Here is an 18684-nt window from a genome sequence, read left to right on the forward strand (position 1 = left end):
GTTATATTTTATTGCTGTATTTATTTGCGCGTTGCATTTCTCAATAAACTTTAAATACAAGGACTTTCAGAGTAAAACACTAGTGTAGAAATTCGCCGCTGTAATTTTTTTTTGCTATTTTCGACAAATTGAATGCAGATCGACAGCAGAACTGTCACTTCAAACATATTAACCTTGTACTTACTAACTTATATAATTATAGGTGCTACCTAATTTACGGGCAAAAGCTTTTTAAGTTTTTTGATAACCATGTATTTTAATAAATATATGGACATTATTGTGTTCAAAATATTATAATTGTTTCACTAATAAAGTAATGCATCCAAAAAAATCAATCTTAAAGAGAGAAGCTAGCTTTAAGATCTAGCATCTTATAATTGTGTGTTTTCTAGCCGCAGGAATTTAAAGCTGGTTCGATGGCTGCGGTATAGTGGATAGGGTGTCTGCTTACTGGCTTAGTAAGGTCTCTGCACTGATCCCTTAAGTGGGAGCACTCTTTAGATAATCCTAAAGACACTAAGTACTGGTCCTACCCAGGAAACAGTTTGTTTCATCAAATATCTCAATTCAACTTAACAGCTTGCTGAAGCAGTTGAATTTAGCATACAATACACTGATTTAACATAATAAAAATAATGTGATGTGTCATTTCAATTTTGATTGACAAATTTGACAGGATTTTTTTAATCCAATAAGTTTTAGACTGTCAAATTACACACACTAAGTATTGAAAAACATACCTGGAACTTCTATCCGTGTACTACGGACTTACTGTTGGGAAACGTTAACACCGCTAATTGTCTTTTTTGATTATCAATGTATAATTATGTGTTACAGCATGGCAGCATACTTGTTTTGCAATTAAAATATTAAATTCATACAGGTATCTTGCAGGGTTCTAATTTTATTTCTCAAATTATTGTCGAATAGTTTAAATTTTGTCGCCACTTTAAAGTTAGCCATTTTGTAGCAATTCTTAAATCACAGTCTAAACTGCATATACTTAGTTTGTAGCACTATAGTTACAATTTGAATGCAAATATTAGAATTCATTATGTTATATCATCCATATTGTTTTATTTAAACATTCAATTAACATATACAATAAAACATAGATTATCAGTAATCATATGAGCTTATTTATATGTCAGTCATTGTCTTTCTTGGCTAAGCCGCTAGCAGAAGCATGTAAATGATGTAATACAATACCACGTACCTTTTTATATATGTACTGAATATATATATATATATATATATATATATATATATACATATATATATATATATATATATATATATATATATATATATATATATATATATATATATATATATATATATATTCAGTACATATATAAAAAGGTACGTGGTATTGTGTGGAGGTACAAAACACTTAACGTCATTTATTTGCGCATTAAATAATAGTTACACAATAAGTAATACTAAAACACTGTAATCAACTTACAAGAATATTTAAGTTTATGAAATTACAACGTGATGTTATCTTTTGACAAACTGTGGAATCAATGAAGTAACATTTTAGTACCTTTTACAAAATTAACAATGCTGGTTTTTTACTAGCGCACAAAACATTTATCATGGAACAACAATTTTTAAGTTACAACCAATTTATTAGTAACACAATAGAAAGGAAATCATATTAATGGCATTATGCATTATCTAAACAAGCTATTTGCCACTTATTAGAACTACACTATCTTATCTAAAAATGATAACAACAGGTACTTAGTGCTTTTACATACTTGTGGTAAGGTTTGTATTACTAGTTTGATATTTATTGGCAGACACTTGTCTATATACAGACTAAATTTGCATGGGAACCTTCATATTTCTTTAGCATAATTGCCTTCAAATTGTTAATTTAACAACCCTTTGACAATGTTTGCACATCTGATCGTATAATGCCATCGCTAATTTTTGTTTATAGACAGATAAAGACTTTTCAAAGTTCTATTAAAGTTCATACATGTTCCATCCAAGTAAAACCTACAGAACCAATAAATAAGATCACCACAGCTAATAACTGTGTGTATAGCTTGGGAACTCAGAAATCCCTCATTTGTTGATTTCTGGAAACCAAAACTGTCAGTGTTGCTCGAAAGAATGACTTGGGTGATGCCCAGCTCTTGCCTTGGCAGAACAGCTTCTAAAAACGGAAAACCAAAAAAAAATATTAAAATTTTATAAATGATGCAGACAATTTATAAATGGCCTGTTTTTGTTGTTGATTTCGAATCTGGGAGGTTTGTTACGAAAGATTTTGGTACGAAAACCCAACGGTATCAGATTTTGTTGTTTTAGGCCTAAACTTTACATAGTGATATGTAACCTTTAAATAAGCTTAAAGATTAAAAAGTTTAATCGGAATATCGTTAAATTTTGTGAATAAATGCGTTTCTGATGGATAACAACCACAACTCACTAGAATATTGCCCATGATCACACGTAAAACTGCTTTCTGAGAGCGAATGGAAAATGAGTCACGAATTTTGACAAGTATTAAAACACCGGACGCTTTATGCGCAGTGGTTAGCTCCCCTTAAAAATTTGAGAGCTTGAAATCAACGCCGATGTTCATGAATTCAGCGAATCAATTATTTCAACAGTTTTATGTATTGATTTGTGAGGATAATAATAATATTAAGATATTGAATTAATCGAATCAAATAAATTCGCAACTAAACAAACTGAGGCAGAACATGGACAAGATAAGTATTCAAGGGGGATAAATGCATCGCGAAAATATATGTCGCGTGACAATTCTTTTGTAGATGCATCCCCTATGCATATTATTTGTCTAAATTGCCATATGTATGAACGGTCAACGCCCGCTATGCGGGCTTTTGCCCGTAATACGAAAACAATGTTTTCACCTTTTGATCTTTGTCATGGCTTTGCCATTGTATAAATACTAAAGAACTTTAACTATCTTAATTTCAAATTGCTCGTACGCACAAGTTTTAAAAGAATATAGGTTTTGCAATATTTGTTATTTGACTTGGCAAACATGGCTGCCACTTGCGATACAGTTTTCCGAACATGGTTCTATGCAATACAGAGTATATTATGTTGTTAAAAAAAGTGGCGGTGTTTCAAAATTTCTTGCAAATTGTTCGTTTGTGATGATCCTATATATGTAATGTAAAACTAGATACCAATCTTCGATAACATTTGTTTTCATCAGTTGGTATTCATTAAACATATATTGTTTGTTATTTTAGCGCTAAAACAACAAATGAAGCGGTATTACAGCACTCGTTTTCGACACACACCTTTATCGGTATTGATGCCACTCATAGACAAACCTTTGATGGACATATATGTTCCTCCAAAAATTCAAAAACATGTCGATGGCAAAACAAAATGCGTGGATAAATACAAAGATATTCTGATGAGAGACGCACAGAATAATCTTATTTTCTTAAAAGGTGAGGCTGGAACAGGTAAAACGACATTTGCTACAAAAGTTGTTCTAGATTGGTGCAGTGATTCTTCGAAGTCGGATCCGACATCACAGCTTAGGGAGAACTTTAATGATAAAGAGGCACTGCACGAATATGAATTTGTATTTCTAGTTACGTTGAGAGATTCGCCTTCTCAGTTAGAAGTTATGCATATTATCAAAGAGCAGATAATTGACAATATATACGGAGATCTTGATCGAGAGAAAATGTACACACTTCTCCAAAAAGTAATGCTTAAAGAGCCGTGTTTAGTGATTCAAGACGGATTAGATGAGTGGACTTACTCCGATGGAAAACTATCCCAGCCGTTGTTGCCTACATGTTACAATCTTTGTACAGTATTGATAACAACTCGTCCGTGGAAACTTGAAAACTGTATCAGAGATTCCTGCATTGGGAGTTTACTAGAAATTACTGGAGTAAACAAGCCGTACATGTTAGCCAATAACATATTAGTAAGTTGTTATAATGAGCACAATAAAGACTTCAACTCGGAATTCAAAAAGTATATCGACAAGAATCAACTAGAACATTTTCTAAAGGTTCCAATGATGCTGACAATGATCGTGTGCCTGTGGGTCGATGGTTTATGCCTAAAAGGAACAGCTTGTCAAATCTACAGTTCTCTGCTTGACAGTCTTCTTGCAAAAATTAACAGTGAAAATGAATATTTTTATGATTCACCGGTATTTTGTTTGAAAAACACACATTTTATAAAACCAAATATTAAGTTTGTGAAATCTATTGCTAAGGTAGCATTTTACTGTCTGTTTTCATTGGAGAGGGAGAAATCACTTGTTTTTAGCGAAATGGAGTTTAATCAGTATTTGCAACATTCCGCCGACAAAGCAGAAATTAAATCGTTTGCACTTAATGCTGGAGTTTTATCTCAGAGACGAAGTTCATCCTTCACAAATAGATCACCCTCTCTTTCATTCGTACACAAAAGTATTCAGGAGTTTCTGGCTGCGTATTATATTGCTGATAATATGAACGTCATCGATGACGAATTAAGTGAATTTGTTAGGAGATTTGATAACGGCCATCTCCAAATATGCGAGTTATTTAGATTTCTGTGCGGACTTAACATCGATGCTGCCAATAAATTGTCGTGTGTTTTGTATGGTCATGTAGCGAGACTTAGTTCAAATCAGCCACATTTCTGCAAAAGTCGATCCTTTCAGAAGATATTGATTTCAGGATTTAAGGAAGCAAAAGCAAACCGCATTGATGAAAATCATATCCACTTGAAACTTAGCCACATATATTTTGATTTTTCATTGTCAAGTAAAACTGAAATGGAAATTGCAACTTTTCTCATGAAAGCCAATGCATCAAACTTGCGTTTCTGGTATATATTTGGTGATGCCATTCCTGATTATGAGATGCTTGTCTCTGAAGGAATAACATATAATAATGTTCAAGAAAATGAAAGAATGTATAAAGCACATGAAGGTAAATATGAACTATTCGATATATCGCCGTGCACTTATTTGGAAAGCATTCATCTCTTTGGACAAGTAACCTTGTTACCATTGGCATTAAGCAATTTGCATAATCTGAAACACATTACAATACAACACCGTGCTACGGTTAATGGCAAATTAGATTTGTCTGCAAGTCACAGTCTAGAAACTGTTGACATCGGTAACATCGACGTGTTATTTCCAACTACTCTACGCGGAAATATGACATCGCTTAAATTCACATGCAACTGTGATAATTTGGATTTGTCTTTATGTCACAATCTTGAAACTATTGAACTCAGCTCGGGAGTGCAGCTGAACTCCAATTCAATAAATTTGCAGTGTAAGATTAAACATCTGAACATTCTTGGCTCATGCGATGGTTTAAACTTACCACCGGATCACAACATAGACACTCTAGTTATCAGTAAAAATGTAAGATTGCTACCAACAACACTAAGGGGAAACATGGAAAACATTGAATTAATCTGTATGTGTAGCGGATTGGATCTTTCACTGTGTAATAATCTACAGGAAATTGAGCTTGGGCCGGAAATTACATTGGCACCATCGTCCCTTGCACAGCTACATAATTTAAAAAAACTTACGTTACGAGGCACATGTAATGGATTGGAATTGAACGGTTGCCATAATCTAGAACAAATAGCGATCGGTAAAAAAATAACTTTGGCACCAGTTGCACTTCGAGGAAGACTTAAATACGTTAATGTTGAAGGCACATGTTCTGGATTAGATTTGACATCATGTCATGATCTCGAATCCATTAGACTCGGCGATGACGTTATCTTGATACCAGGTTCTCTGTCTTGTCGCTTTAAGTCATTAACATTACAATGTAAATGTGCTGGACTAGATATTAAAGCATGTCCTGATCTTAAATTTATTAAACTCGGTTTTGGCATAACCTTGATACCGGGTCCTCTTCCTGTTCGAGTCCTGGGCATTGACCTACAATGCACATGCGCTGGACTCGACGTATCTGCGTGCCATTGTCTTGTATCAATTGCTCTCGGTAAAGACATTACCTTGATGCCAGGTCGTCTTCCTCGTGGAGTAAGAACCATTGACATGCAATGCAAATGTAGTGGTCTCGATATCTCCGAATGCCATAATCTTAAAACACTTGCTCTCGGAAAAGACATTACCTTGCTGCCAGGTCGTCTTCCTCGTGGAGTAAGAACCATTGACATGCAATGCAAATGTAGTGGACTCGATATCTCTGAATGCCTTTATCTTGAAACACTTGCTCTCGGTAAAGACATTACCTTGCTGCAAGGTCGTCTTCCTTGTGGAGTACGAAAACTTGACATGCATTGCAAATATAGTGGACTCGATATTTCTGAATGCTATGAACTTGAATCAATTGCTCTCGGTAAAGGCATTACCTTGATGGCAGTTCGTCCTCCTCGTGGAGTAAGAACCATTGACACGCAATGCACATGTAGTGGACTTGATATGTCTGAATGCCATCATCTTGAATCAATTGCTCTCAGTAAAGAAATTACCTTGCTGCCAGATCGTCTTCCTTGTGAAGTAAGAACCATTGACATGCATAACAAATGCATTGGTCCCGATATCTCTGAATGCCTTTATCTTGATTTTATTACTCTTGGTGAAGACATTACCTTGCCGCCATTTCGTTTGTCTCATAAAGTGAGAAAAATTGACATGCATTGCAAATGCAGTGGTCTCGATGTCTCTGAATTCCAGTATATTAAATATATTACTCTCGGTAAAGACATAACTTTGCTGCCAGGTCGTCTTCCTCGTGGAGTACGAACAATTGACATGCAATGCAACTGTAGTGGACTCGATATCTCTGTATGCGTTCATCTTGAATCACTTGCTCTCGGTAAAGACATTACCTTGCTGCCAGGTCGTCTTCCTAATGGAGTACGAACAATTGGCATGCAATGCAACTGTAGTGGACTCGATATCTCTGAATGCGTTCATCTTGAATCACTTGCTCTCGGTAAAGACATTACCTTGCTGCCATGTCGTCTTCCTTGTGGAGTACGAGCAATTCACATGCAATGCAACTATAGTGGACTCGATATCTCTGAATGCGTTCATCTTGAATATATTGCTCTCGGTAAACACATTACCTTGCTGCCAGGTCGTCTTCCTCGTGGAGTAAGAACCATTGACACGCAATGCAAATGTAGTGGGCTCGATATCTCCGAATGTCATTATCTTAAATCAATTGCTCTCGGTAAAGACATTACCTTGCTGCCAGGTCGTCTTCCTCGTGGAGTAAGAACCATTGACATGCAATGCAAATGTAGTGGTCTCGATATCTCTGAATGTCATCATCTTAAATCAATTGATCTCGGTAAAGACATTACCTTGCTGCCAGGTCGTCTTCCTCGTGGAGTAAGAACCATTGACATGCAATGCAAATGTAGTGGTCTCGATATATCTAGAAACCATAGTATTGATTCAATTGCTCTTGGGCATGATATCACCCTTCTACCAGTTGTTCTCCGTGGTCGAGTAAAGACAATCAACCTACAATGCAAATGTACCCGACTAAATTTATCTCATATTCATACACTAAAATCAATTGCTCTGGGTAAAGCCATTACCTTGCGGCCAATTCGTCTTCTCATTTAAAATGTAATGGACTCGAAATCTCTGAATGCCATAATATTGAATCAATTTTTCTCGGTAAATACATAACCTTGCTGCCATCTCATCGGCCAATGCTAGTAAAGAAGTATGCCCCACTATTCGACTCAAAGAATCTGAATTCCATCATCTTGAATGAAGTGTAGTCGGTAAACACATTACCTTGAAACCCGCTCAAATTATATATTCAATAATAAAGGAATATGTTAACAGAGTAATGAAAAAGGATTATTAATTTAATAATAAATGTCATGGGCGATATGCATTAAAGATGTTTATTAAGAATGCGATTTAATTAGAGTTTTTAAAACAAAGTTTTCTATAAAAAGGTTTTCCAAAGAGAGTATACACACTGGGGACGAAAGATGCATAACAAAAAGCGGTTTGCATCAAAATCTTGTGGACGGTTCGCATCTTCATTTTGTATTAACAAAGCCTCATTTACTGATCCGTACGTGCAATTTGAGAAACTTGTTATTGAAACGAAGACAAACCATAAATTGTTTACCTATTTGCAATTTGATCCGGTTTCAACGAATATGTACAATAATTTGTTCGCTTCTATCACATTGTGCTGTAAATAAACCCTTCATTATGTGTAAACAAACAGTCTGGCTGGATTTTATTATGATGATTACCATTTCTCTAATGTTTAGTATTCATGATGCATGTCAGAACCATATTTAGAACGGCTTGCATGCCAAACAGAGACACACATAATTGTACTTGTCGCACTAGACATGTCTGTAAGGTGGCAACTGAATGTTTGTTACCAACAGAAAATGTATGTGTCTGACTCTGAAGTGAATTGTGTATATTAATAAGAGACAATCATAAATCTATGTGACCTATAGGCTAGATGAACAAGAAGTAGGGTATAGGAAGCAGTTACACAGGTATTTAACGACATGTTTGGGTGTAACATTGTTTTCGTCTATTGTTTTAATAATTGGTTTATCAAAACGTCAGTATCACACTTTTTAAATATATCTGTAACAACTATTCTGCTTGTCGAAAAACATACAACATTGATTTTTTATTTGTTTATCATGGATCGCCCTACTGTCTGATTAATTGTTTTTGTCTCGGTGATAAAATATTATCAAATATAATTGTCTATAAAAACCTTGATTGCACAATCGAATACTATGTCATCATGTAGGAATTTTCTTAGCTTTTTACAATATTTTTTTACTCATACAATTTCAACACTTGCTTTTCATAGTTCTGACCTAAATTGTGTTGTTGTATTTTATATTATCTGTTTCAATTGCATGAAGATTTTTGTATATTAATAACTCCTCCAACACCTGCTGACCAAATGATTCTCTAAAATATAAAAACACAGCCCCAATTTTGACGCACAATTATTAAAACGTCGTCTTTTAGTACAATACTGTCTTAATATCACTATTATAAATGATTGTATTATTTCTCATTACTTATACAAATGAATAGTTCCGAGTTTTTCTGTATTATTCTACTCCAAATGGCAAATGTTTATTTAGTACATAATAATGTGTATATATAAAGTGTTTTATAACGATTAAAATTGTCTGGTATTCTATTAAAGCCATAAACTATGTAAATTGTGAAGGGGATGATCTCGATCCGTTTCATACCTACCGGTATTTACGGGAAAAATACAAAATGTTAGATACACACACGCACAAGAACTAGGATCAGAACTGATTGCAGAAGATGGACATATCGAGCTAGAATACCATGCAAAACGACGACCCCTGTGCTATTTTAATCAATTTTTTGTTAAACAATCATTAACCAAATCATCGTGAAAAGTGTTCAAATTATCTTATGCAAGTATTTCATGTCGAAAATGTATTGTTTCGCTAAGTGTTGTTAACTTACTGAAAAATATACATAATGGCCTATCCACATTGATAGTTTGTTTGTATAGGTAAACAACGAGTGGTTCGCGAGTTTCTTCAATTTTAATTCTTTTCTTTATTGCAAGAAATATATTTGTTAATATGAGCAAGCACTTATAACTTTATATTGATAATGATTATTATGCGTTTTCTTATTTTCAAATGTTTATGTTTTATTTTTTCATTTGCATTATGCGTTTGTGTCAGATGTTGCGATATAGTATTGAAAGCCATCGTGTAACGTTATTTAATGTATGGGCCCATGTGTGTAAGTCACATGTACATATAGGTTTTAAGGAGATAAGTCTTATTGCTTCCTTCATACGATACACGCGATAGATTGGTTTTTGCTATCGAAATTCTTTCAATGAGATTCAGTGTGAAATTATTGTTTAATGCGAGAGGGTCCAAAGTAAATGCTTCTACATCCATCATAACGAGCAATCGGAAACAATGATCAAATGTATTACACGAATATACTTTTTACAGTCTTCCATGGCACATTAAAAAAAATGTCATGGTTCAATGTCGTTGTTTCTCTTGTCTTTGTAATCGACTTTTTAAGTTGTATATAAGGTTTATTCTTTCCTTCATTAACTAAACTTATTTTAAGTTTAACTTGTGTCTGCACTGGGATATACCGTCATGGTTTATTTACCTTTTTTAACAGCTAATTCAAATGGGTTTTTGTGAATTTATTTTCTTTATAAACTGCTGTTGACACCGCTATGACATCTTTAAAATTTTGAAACTATACAGCTGCATCAAAAACATTTTTATGGAACACGATTCTGTACATTTCGCTTGTTTTGTTTTGGTTTCATTTGCTGATGGAAGCCTATGATGATATTGAGTACGTTACTGTCGTTAGTACGTTAACCTTTATCATTTTATCCATACTTTCACTATTGTATGCCAGAAGCTTTATTGTATGCATTTTTGCTGAAATTGTTATTGTTGTTGTATATTCATACGTAATTTTGTACCCACCAGTTTGTATTGTTTGCATTGTTGCCTTATCAATGGTTTTGATTTTGAATTGTAATTACTATCTTTATATTGTTATCTACTAATCAAAACAGGCAAACTTAGATGCGATCAGTTTAATGTTATTAATTTTTATTGAAGCAAACATTCCGAATTGCAAAGATACTTAACATTATACATTGTTGGCGTTGTACAGATGATAGTTACACTACTCGTTTGGCCTGTTTTGTGAAATGAAAAACATATTGTTTGTTTTTAAATTGTTTGCATATGCAAATGCATTATGGTTTCATTATGTGCATCGTTTACGCAACGTAAGATTTTTTGTAATAACGTTCTTGTTTAACAGTTACGTTTTCTGTTATGAATCTTTCTCTAAGAATCGTTTATAATTGTTAAAGGGGCCTTTTCAAGTTTTGGTAAATTGACAAAATAAAAATAAAATGTTTAAGATTAGAAACTTTTCGTTGTATTTATGATATTTGTGAGGAAACAATAATACTGAACATTTACCATGCTCTAAAATATTCATTATATGCATCTTTTGATGATTGAAAAAAACCTAAAAATTATAAAGTATTGCAATGCGAAACGATTGAAAAATTCGGAGAGTTCTGTTGTTGTCGTTATATTTTGTAAAACTACAAGAATTGCTTATATAAAGTATAAAATACATCACTCATTGTGCGAGCAGAAATGGCCGAGTGGTCTCAGCGATAGACTTTTACTCCAGGGGTCAGTGGTTCGAGCCCATCCGATTCGTTTAAAAAAAACACGCAATTGTACATGTAAGTGTTATAACCGCTGTTGTTTCGAAACTTCATGAGCTAATTTTAGAATTAATGATATATTGAGGAAGTCATTTATAGAAATGATACTTATTATTTAACATTTCTATTGTTTAATCGTGGTTAGAAACAACTGCTTAAAGAAGCACGTGTGTTATGTGTTCGTCTTATCTATTTAAAGTATATAATATCACATGTGTAACGTTGGGCATATGACTTCTTTCTTTAGTATTTAAATATGAAGGAGAATATTAAAACTACAATTGAATAAACTTGGCCAACAAATATTCCATGCGGTTATTATTATACTTAAAAATTACTTAAGGTAATAGTTTTATTAATTAGCATAAGATGGGAACAGGAAGATGATGTGTTATAACGCAAACAATGAAAGGATGAGTTAGATTGCACAAGTTAGATGTATATTTCACCGGACATACATTTTTATAATGTATGGTAGATTAACGTGTAGATTTATATAAAATATTTAATTGATTGCAATTCTTTGTTCAGGTAACGGTATTTAAATGAGCCATAATTATTGTATTATTAGACATGTAGTAGTAACTTCAAGTTATTTTAGTAGATTATAATTAGAAACTTATACAAATCCCCGTGTTTCACTTTAAAAAATACTCACAAATTTCTCGTGCATTATATGAATCAGTTCTTCGTTGATTTAACAGCTTTCCAATCAAATAGCTGATTTTAAAATGAGTTAACCGATCAAATGTGTCGTTTCGACATGGATGTGCCAAAAAGGAGCATTTTTACATCAGCATGTGATCACCTATTTGAAGGGAACGTTAATAAATATATATTTAAACTATATTTGTTTCTTTACAGGTAACTAATTCATATTTTACGTGTACGATTACTTCTCACAAATAACGGTTTCATATTCTGCATTTCATTTTGCTTTTTTATGTGTATGTCTGCCTGTGTGTCTGTCTGTGAGTCTGTCTGTGTGTGTGTCTGTTTGTGTGTATGTGTGTTTCTGTATGTGTGTGTATGTGTGTTCGCGTGTGTCTGTTTGTATGTATGTGTGTGCGTGTGTCTGTGTGCATGTCTGTGTGTGTATCTGTTTATGTGTATGTCTGTGTGTCTGCCTGTGTGTCTGTATCTCTGTGTGTCTATTCTGTTTGTGTGTGTGTTGTGTGCGTGTGTGTGTCTGTGTGTCTGTCTGTGCGTGTGTCTGTGTGTCTGTCTGTGTGTATGTATGTCTGTATGTGTGTCTGCCTGTGAGTCTGTCTGTGTGTGTGTGTCTGTTTGTGTGTATGTCTGTGTGTATGTATGTGTGTCTGTATGTGACCAACGAAAGGCGGTTAATAATTTAAATGTTAAATGAAAACATTACGCTTAAGTGAACTATAAATTCAAACGTTAAAATGCCAATTGAATGGCTGTTAACAAGAAAACAATTTCGAACGCAACACTTTCGACGGAGCTCTACGCTGCAAAGCATCAATAACTGTCTATATTTTTATCATACTCGCACACGTTTGTTTCTTTAAGGCGGCCTCGAAATACAGCCCATGAATGAAAACCAAAACTTTGTATAATTGCTTATTTGAATTTGACGATCCGATGTTTAAAATGCACATTTTGAACAAAAAGTGTCTGTATTATTTTATTAAGCAAACACAAATATAACAAATCCATGAATTAGATTTAAGAAATTACTTTGATAGTATGATTAGCGGATAGACATCTTTCAAAAATGAACACAAACAAGAAAGCAATTTTCTGCATTTTAAATCCAAACCAATTTATTATGTTTTATTAATGCATTTTGTTTAACATGATTCTAGATCTTTATGGTATTTATTCATAAAGTACGTGTAAACTTCTACTATAAAATAGTTCTAAAAGTAATTGGTGAATAAGACATATAAAAAGTTCACGTCTTTAAACCAAATCCAAATCTTGACCATGTAAATGAATACTTTATTGAATATTGGTTGAACACTATTCATTCGACATCTTGGTTTAACCTGAACCTTATTTTACTCTGAACTTGTTTGTAAATGGAAAATTTGGACGAAGATACACAATTGCATATTTTGGACACATTGTGCTAGATCCATGGATCCCATCAAAACTCGAAAATGTAAGGGCACAATTCTAAGGAAAAGTAAAGAATTTTTTTTTCTCTAAATAATTATGCATAGCCATGTTTACCGTGCTTTAAATATTTAACGTGTGTATTGCAGATATTTGCATGCCCAAGCAAATAATGAATTCAATCCAGATATACATTTAATTTAAAAACAAATAAAACGTTTAACCTTTGAACTAGACTCTTATCCGCAAGATTTCTTGCCCTTGTTTTACCAACTATTTGACTGATCCATTACCACGATCAACCATTCATGATTGGTATTGTAGGTTGAAGTAATTCACGCTTATGTAAATAAACGGAATGTTTATCAGCTCATTATTAAAACATGTAATAGATTTATATGTGCGTTTACTAACGAAAATAATCATGTATAACAGCCAACGTATCGACTTATCTTAAACAATGTGGGATCTAATAAAATTAGAAAAAGACGGAATAAATTATACTATCTAACTGGTCAATAAACGCCCAATTTAATTTTGACATTATTTCAATTGTTAACAACGTGATTTGCATCTTATTGAATTGTTACTTCTCCTATCGCCGCGTTCGAATGCGACGGAAATAAATGCGCATTAAAAGAAGCAACGTGTGCTTCGGTTGACTTCCAGAGTATTTCTAAACATGTCTTTCAATACTGCTCCAGCAGCTGGAGTTTCACTTCTTTATATTGACAAGAACAGCCACGCATACATGCGTTGTTACCTCGGACCCATGAACAGCGTAACAGACTTTTCAAACCTTGTGATGTGCATACTGCTCGTTATGTCTGTCGCGCATTCAATATCAATGCAAAACTAATAATCTAATATAGGATAAAACAAAACCGATCAATCATAAACCGAATACAACATCTTGAAGCAAGAATATATAGTAATGATAAGTTTTAAATGGTATTCATTGACGTCCACTGGATATAATTTGTTCCGGAAGTTCCAGTCGTTATATTGTTTTCGGAAGCATAACACAAGGGTGGCACGTGTAACATATACTTCTTACCTTCAAGCTCGTATCTTGATTTTTCATTATACAAAAATAGACGTTTTTAAGTAAGCACTAATGTGACATAAGTAAATATGCAGTATTGGAAGTTGAAAAGGCAAACGCAGTATCAATATCACTAGAAATTCATTGACCATGATCATCAATATTAATGAAAATAAATAATATATGTAAAGATTGTTTAAGCCTAAACTGAGGTAAGTGCTTCCTAGTTAATATGCATATAATAAACTGTGTGTTTAATTTTCTAACATTTTTTAAGTTAATTGAAAATACATGTATGTGTTATCAGTTGTTATTGATATATCATTTTTCTTACAGATATCAATTTAGTTTACCCAACTTAAAAAATAAATAAAATGTTATTAATCCCGTAAACTCAAACAATAACATAAACGGTACACTTGTTTCAGAATGTGGTTAGCTATAAATATATTCGAGTAGTTATTGTAATTAGTCTTAACATATTGTAAAAGTAGTTGTTCATTATATGTTCTCTTTGCATGGTAAAAACTGCTACACATACTGTGCTTAATACGTGCATGTAATGGTGCAATTCAGGAAAATGATAGAATGTGAACATCGAAATATACTTTATAAAACACAGGTATCCGTCAATCTTCATTCGTTATGGTTCGAATGCCTTATATAATTTTATATGTCTGAGATTAATGTAGAAATCTATACAGATGGTAATGTCAATGCAGGTTTATCTTGGAGAGCCGCAAGGGGATAAGCCTATTCAAGAAATGGGTGAGTCAAATAACTGGTGAAAACACTTAAACACGTGAAAAAATACGACAAAACTGGCAGAGACCTTAAGTTTGGCACGCCCTATTTCGACCCCCAATTCGCACATCAATGTGTCCGTGGTACATAGCTTTGAGAATCTAATATATTCATAAAACATTACATATATGCACAAAACTGACTTTCATACATCGATGGCGCGATAAAAAGTGACTTTAAATTGTTTCTCGGCTGGTACCAAATATGCAAAAAAATCAGCAATTTCATGTGGGGTGCCCACTTGTTATTTATTTATATATTTAATATATATTTTTTATTATATTTTTATTGTATATTTTATTATATATTTTTTAATATCTATATATATATTTATATATGTGTTACCTAGTATATAAACAACTACTTTTTTGTTTTATATACTTAATTCATATAACTGAATAAGTGGTAAAAACATTACGCAACACTTAGTCCTAGGGGCATATTAAGATTCTAGCGAAGAACTCAGTTCTGTATACACAAGCAATGACTTTAAACTCTGACATAAAATAGATCATCAGGGTTTGTGTAAAAGTGAACTTAAACGTTTATAAGAGTTTTTTAAATGCACTTTTGTATTTTAATTTTTTATTTTGTTGTAAACGTGTGTTTTATATAAAATGATATATTCTTTTTCATTTATATTTAGAAAGTTTGAAATATTTGTCGGAAATGCCCCCGCCACCACACAATTATTGCATGTTGCTGGTAACGGTTATTTCTCTGGCGTTTTGTATTGATATATTTCATGATTATGTACTTACTTAAATGCCACACTTACACAAATAATATTCTTTGAACTACATGATTTAAAGTTGGTAAACGAGAACGAACAACGACGCGTTTGTTCGAACTGGCACTTCATTACAAAGAAATACGAGATGTGTGTGGTAAACAAACACAAGGTTCAAATTATTGTTACCGGGTAGATAAACAAACCAGAAATTTAGACAACGACATGCGTATTGGGTTCAAACGGGTAGTTTATTTTACCCGAAAATCTTTTTTAAAGTTTTAATCATACAACATTGATATATTTATATAAAAAAGGGACACAGTCAGCAAGTAAGCTCAGGCTTCTTGGTGCAAGAAAACAAACGTCTCAGCCATTTTCCAATCCTGGCCGCCACACTTTGCTTCTTGTTGGCCATCGCCGCGGTCATAGAGTTGTCTCCCGTGGCCAGTATCGGGTCAAAGATGGCGGACTCTTTCACATCAGAAACCTGTAATATGGTCAAGATATACTTATTTTTACTTATACCTTAACATAATCAAATATTATCATAAATTTTAAATTAAAAAATGTTCATGATATGTTATTTTCTATACGTGGAAGTTTAACCATAGATAATAATTTGTAAACTAAATCATAAATATTGTATAACCTGATAAACATTTACTAAAAGTTGAAAATTGCTCCACAACGCGTTGTCAAATACATTTTAGCCTTGCCCATAGCTTGGTTAATTGGCACATAACTCTGGTAAAAGGTTATTACTGAATATGACATTTTTGTTGTAAACATTTGCACTTCATGGTCATTTAAAGTTTCAAATCAATCACTTGAGAAATGTAGATTAGATCTCTCTACCAATATTATATGGAGTCAGACAAACCGACCGACATATGGAATAATCGTTAAAATTTTTCAATCAAATACCTTTCGATGACTTTCGACTCGATTTATAATATGTGACAGTTTATTTATTGTACTTAAAATATAATATTACTTAAAATATAATATGTTTGTATAGCCATAAACGTATTGAACAGAATATTATGTTGAGATGTATAACATACATGAATTTCACATCCATAAATGGTTAGGCATGAGCAAGCATTTATTCTAGTTTTTATAAACTTAATTGTGCGTGCAATATCACCAGTACTTACCATATCAGTTACTTTCCTGCGGGTGTTTCCTTTCTGATCGCCCGCTGCAGACGATTGTATCAACGTCGAGAACTTTGTTTTCAGAGCAGTAATGAACATTTCTCTGTCGTCGTCGGTACGATAGCCGGCGTGAGTAGATTCGTTGTCCGACACTCGCGTTTTTTCTTTTGTCTGAGTGTATTTGACCTTTTCCGAAACCGGTTCAAATGGAGCTCTCAGAGCTTCTTGAATGGTCACATGCGGGTAGTACCCTAGCATCAGGGCTTCGAAGCTCAGTGTTGGCTCTTCTGAACTATGCTTTACCGGCGACGGCGGTTGTGATTGCACGTGACATATGCTATGCCTGGCATGTGTTATTGTGTCGACTAAAATATCGTCGATTTTCAACCCAGAATAGGGCAAAAGGTGGTCGAATTTCGTCGGCGCTGTATATTCTTTACCTGTGAATATATACACAAATTTAAAAACGTATAAAAAAGACCAGTGTTTTAATTGCTATCGCTAATTATTATCAGAGCACATATATTTGAAAAATGTATTATTCAAAACGTATATCTGTGATAATATGTAATAAATGTAACGGCAATATATACTAGCTAACATGAAACATGTCATAATATACCGGTTATTAAATACCGCTCCAATTCCGATATGCACAAAGTGTAGTAATTATGGAAGCCAAATCCAGCAACATATTCATTAAAAGTGATGCCTCGATTTTTCTGTATTTTGATTTCGTGATAGATTTTCTCCCTCGCTTCCTGCGCATATTTCGCCTGCATATCTCGAAGTTGCTGAAGCCTGATTGTCGGCTCTTCAGATAGATTTTTAATTTCAAATAAATATTCCATTGTGTTTTTTTAGCGTCCTTCTTGCTCAATACTTCGTTTGCGACTGATCGGCGTGTCCTTGACGCTAACGTCATCAATATGCACTTCCGGTGACGTCATAAGTGTATAAGACGTAATGAACGTCATTGATATCAGATTGATCTAATATTTGTAGTCCATGATAATATGATTATAGGTGCTACCTAATTTACGGGCAAAAGCTTTTTAAGTTTTTTTGATAACTATGTATTTTTAATAAATATATTGACATGATTGTGTTCAAAATATTATAATTGTTGCAATAATTAAGTAATGCATCCAAAAAAAATCAATCTTAAAACAAGTTACATGTTCCAAGCTTAAAGATCTAGCATCTTATATTTTTTTGTTTTCTAGCAACAGGAATTTATAGCTGGTTCGGTGTCTGTGGTATAGTGGATGGGGTGTCTGCTAACTGGCTTAGTCACTGGGAGGTCTCTGTATTGATCTCTTAAGTTGGAGCATTCTTTAGATAACCCTAAAGACATACTATGGCGTACCATTTGGGTTGAAAGTCAAGAAGACCTACAAGTTAAAAAGAGAAATGTACGTCAAAGTACAATAATTGTACGTCGACATAAATATAAAATACACTTCGAAGTATATATTTGTACGTCAAAGTACAATTTGTACTTCGACATACATGTTTGTACTTCGACGTACACATTTTTTGAACAGCCAATCAAAACACTAGTCTCTTGAGCCGCTTTTCCTTCAGATTTATTCATAATAAATGTTTAAAATCTCT

At 33.4% G+C, this 18684-nt stretch overlaps 2 protein-coding genes across 6 annotated transcripts in view; one reads left to right on the top strand and one right to left on the bottom strand.

Moving 5' to 3' along the window:
* The window catches only part of LOC127837840 (uncharacterized), a 41835-nt gene extending 30899 nt beyond the window's left edge, over positions 1-10936 (top strand). Inside the window, exons 5-6 of one of the 5 annotated variants that reach the window (XM_052365231.1) lie at positions 3243-6968; positions 7089-10936. In XM_052365231.1, the coding sequence (XP_052221191.1) occupies positions 3243-6968; positions 7089-7585 (4223 nt within the window). In that variant the 3' untranslated portion in view covers positions 7586-10936. Of the gene's footprint in view, positions 1-3242 lie in introns of all 5 variants that reach the window. The other 4 variants (XM_052365232.1, XM_052365230.1, XM_052365229.1 and 1 more) reach the window with 4 other exon arrangements.
* Positions 10937-16129: 5193 nt separating this feature from the next.
* On the bottom strand, positions 16130-17984 carry LOC127837853 (uncharacterized). Its single transcript, XM_052365267.1, has 3 exons — positions 17690-17984; positions 17068-17507; positions 16130-16397 (listed from the first exon to the last, which is right to left on the bottom strand). Exons 1-3 carry the CDS (start codon positions 17916-17918, stop codon positions 16233-16235), a joined length of 834 nt encoding a protein of 277 aa, XP_052221227.1. The 5' UTR covers positions 17919-17984; the 3' UTR covers positions 16130-16232.
* Between the last annotated feature and the right edge of the window lie 700 nt (positions 17985-18684).

Source organism: Dreissena polymorpha, chromosome 7, assembly GCF_020536995.1.
Source record: "Dreissena polymorpha isolate Duluth1 chromosome 7, UMN_Dpol_1.0, whole genome shotgun sequence".
In the NCBI taxonomy this organism is placed as follows: domain Eukaryota; kingdom Metazoa; phylum Mollusca; class Bivalvia; order Myida; family Dreissenidae; genus Dreissena; species Dreissena polymorpha.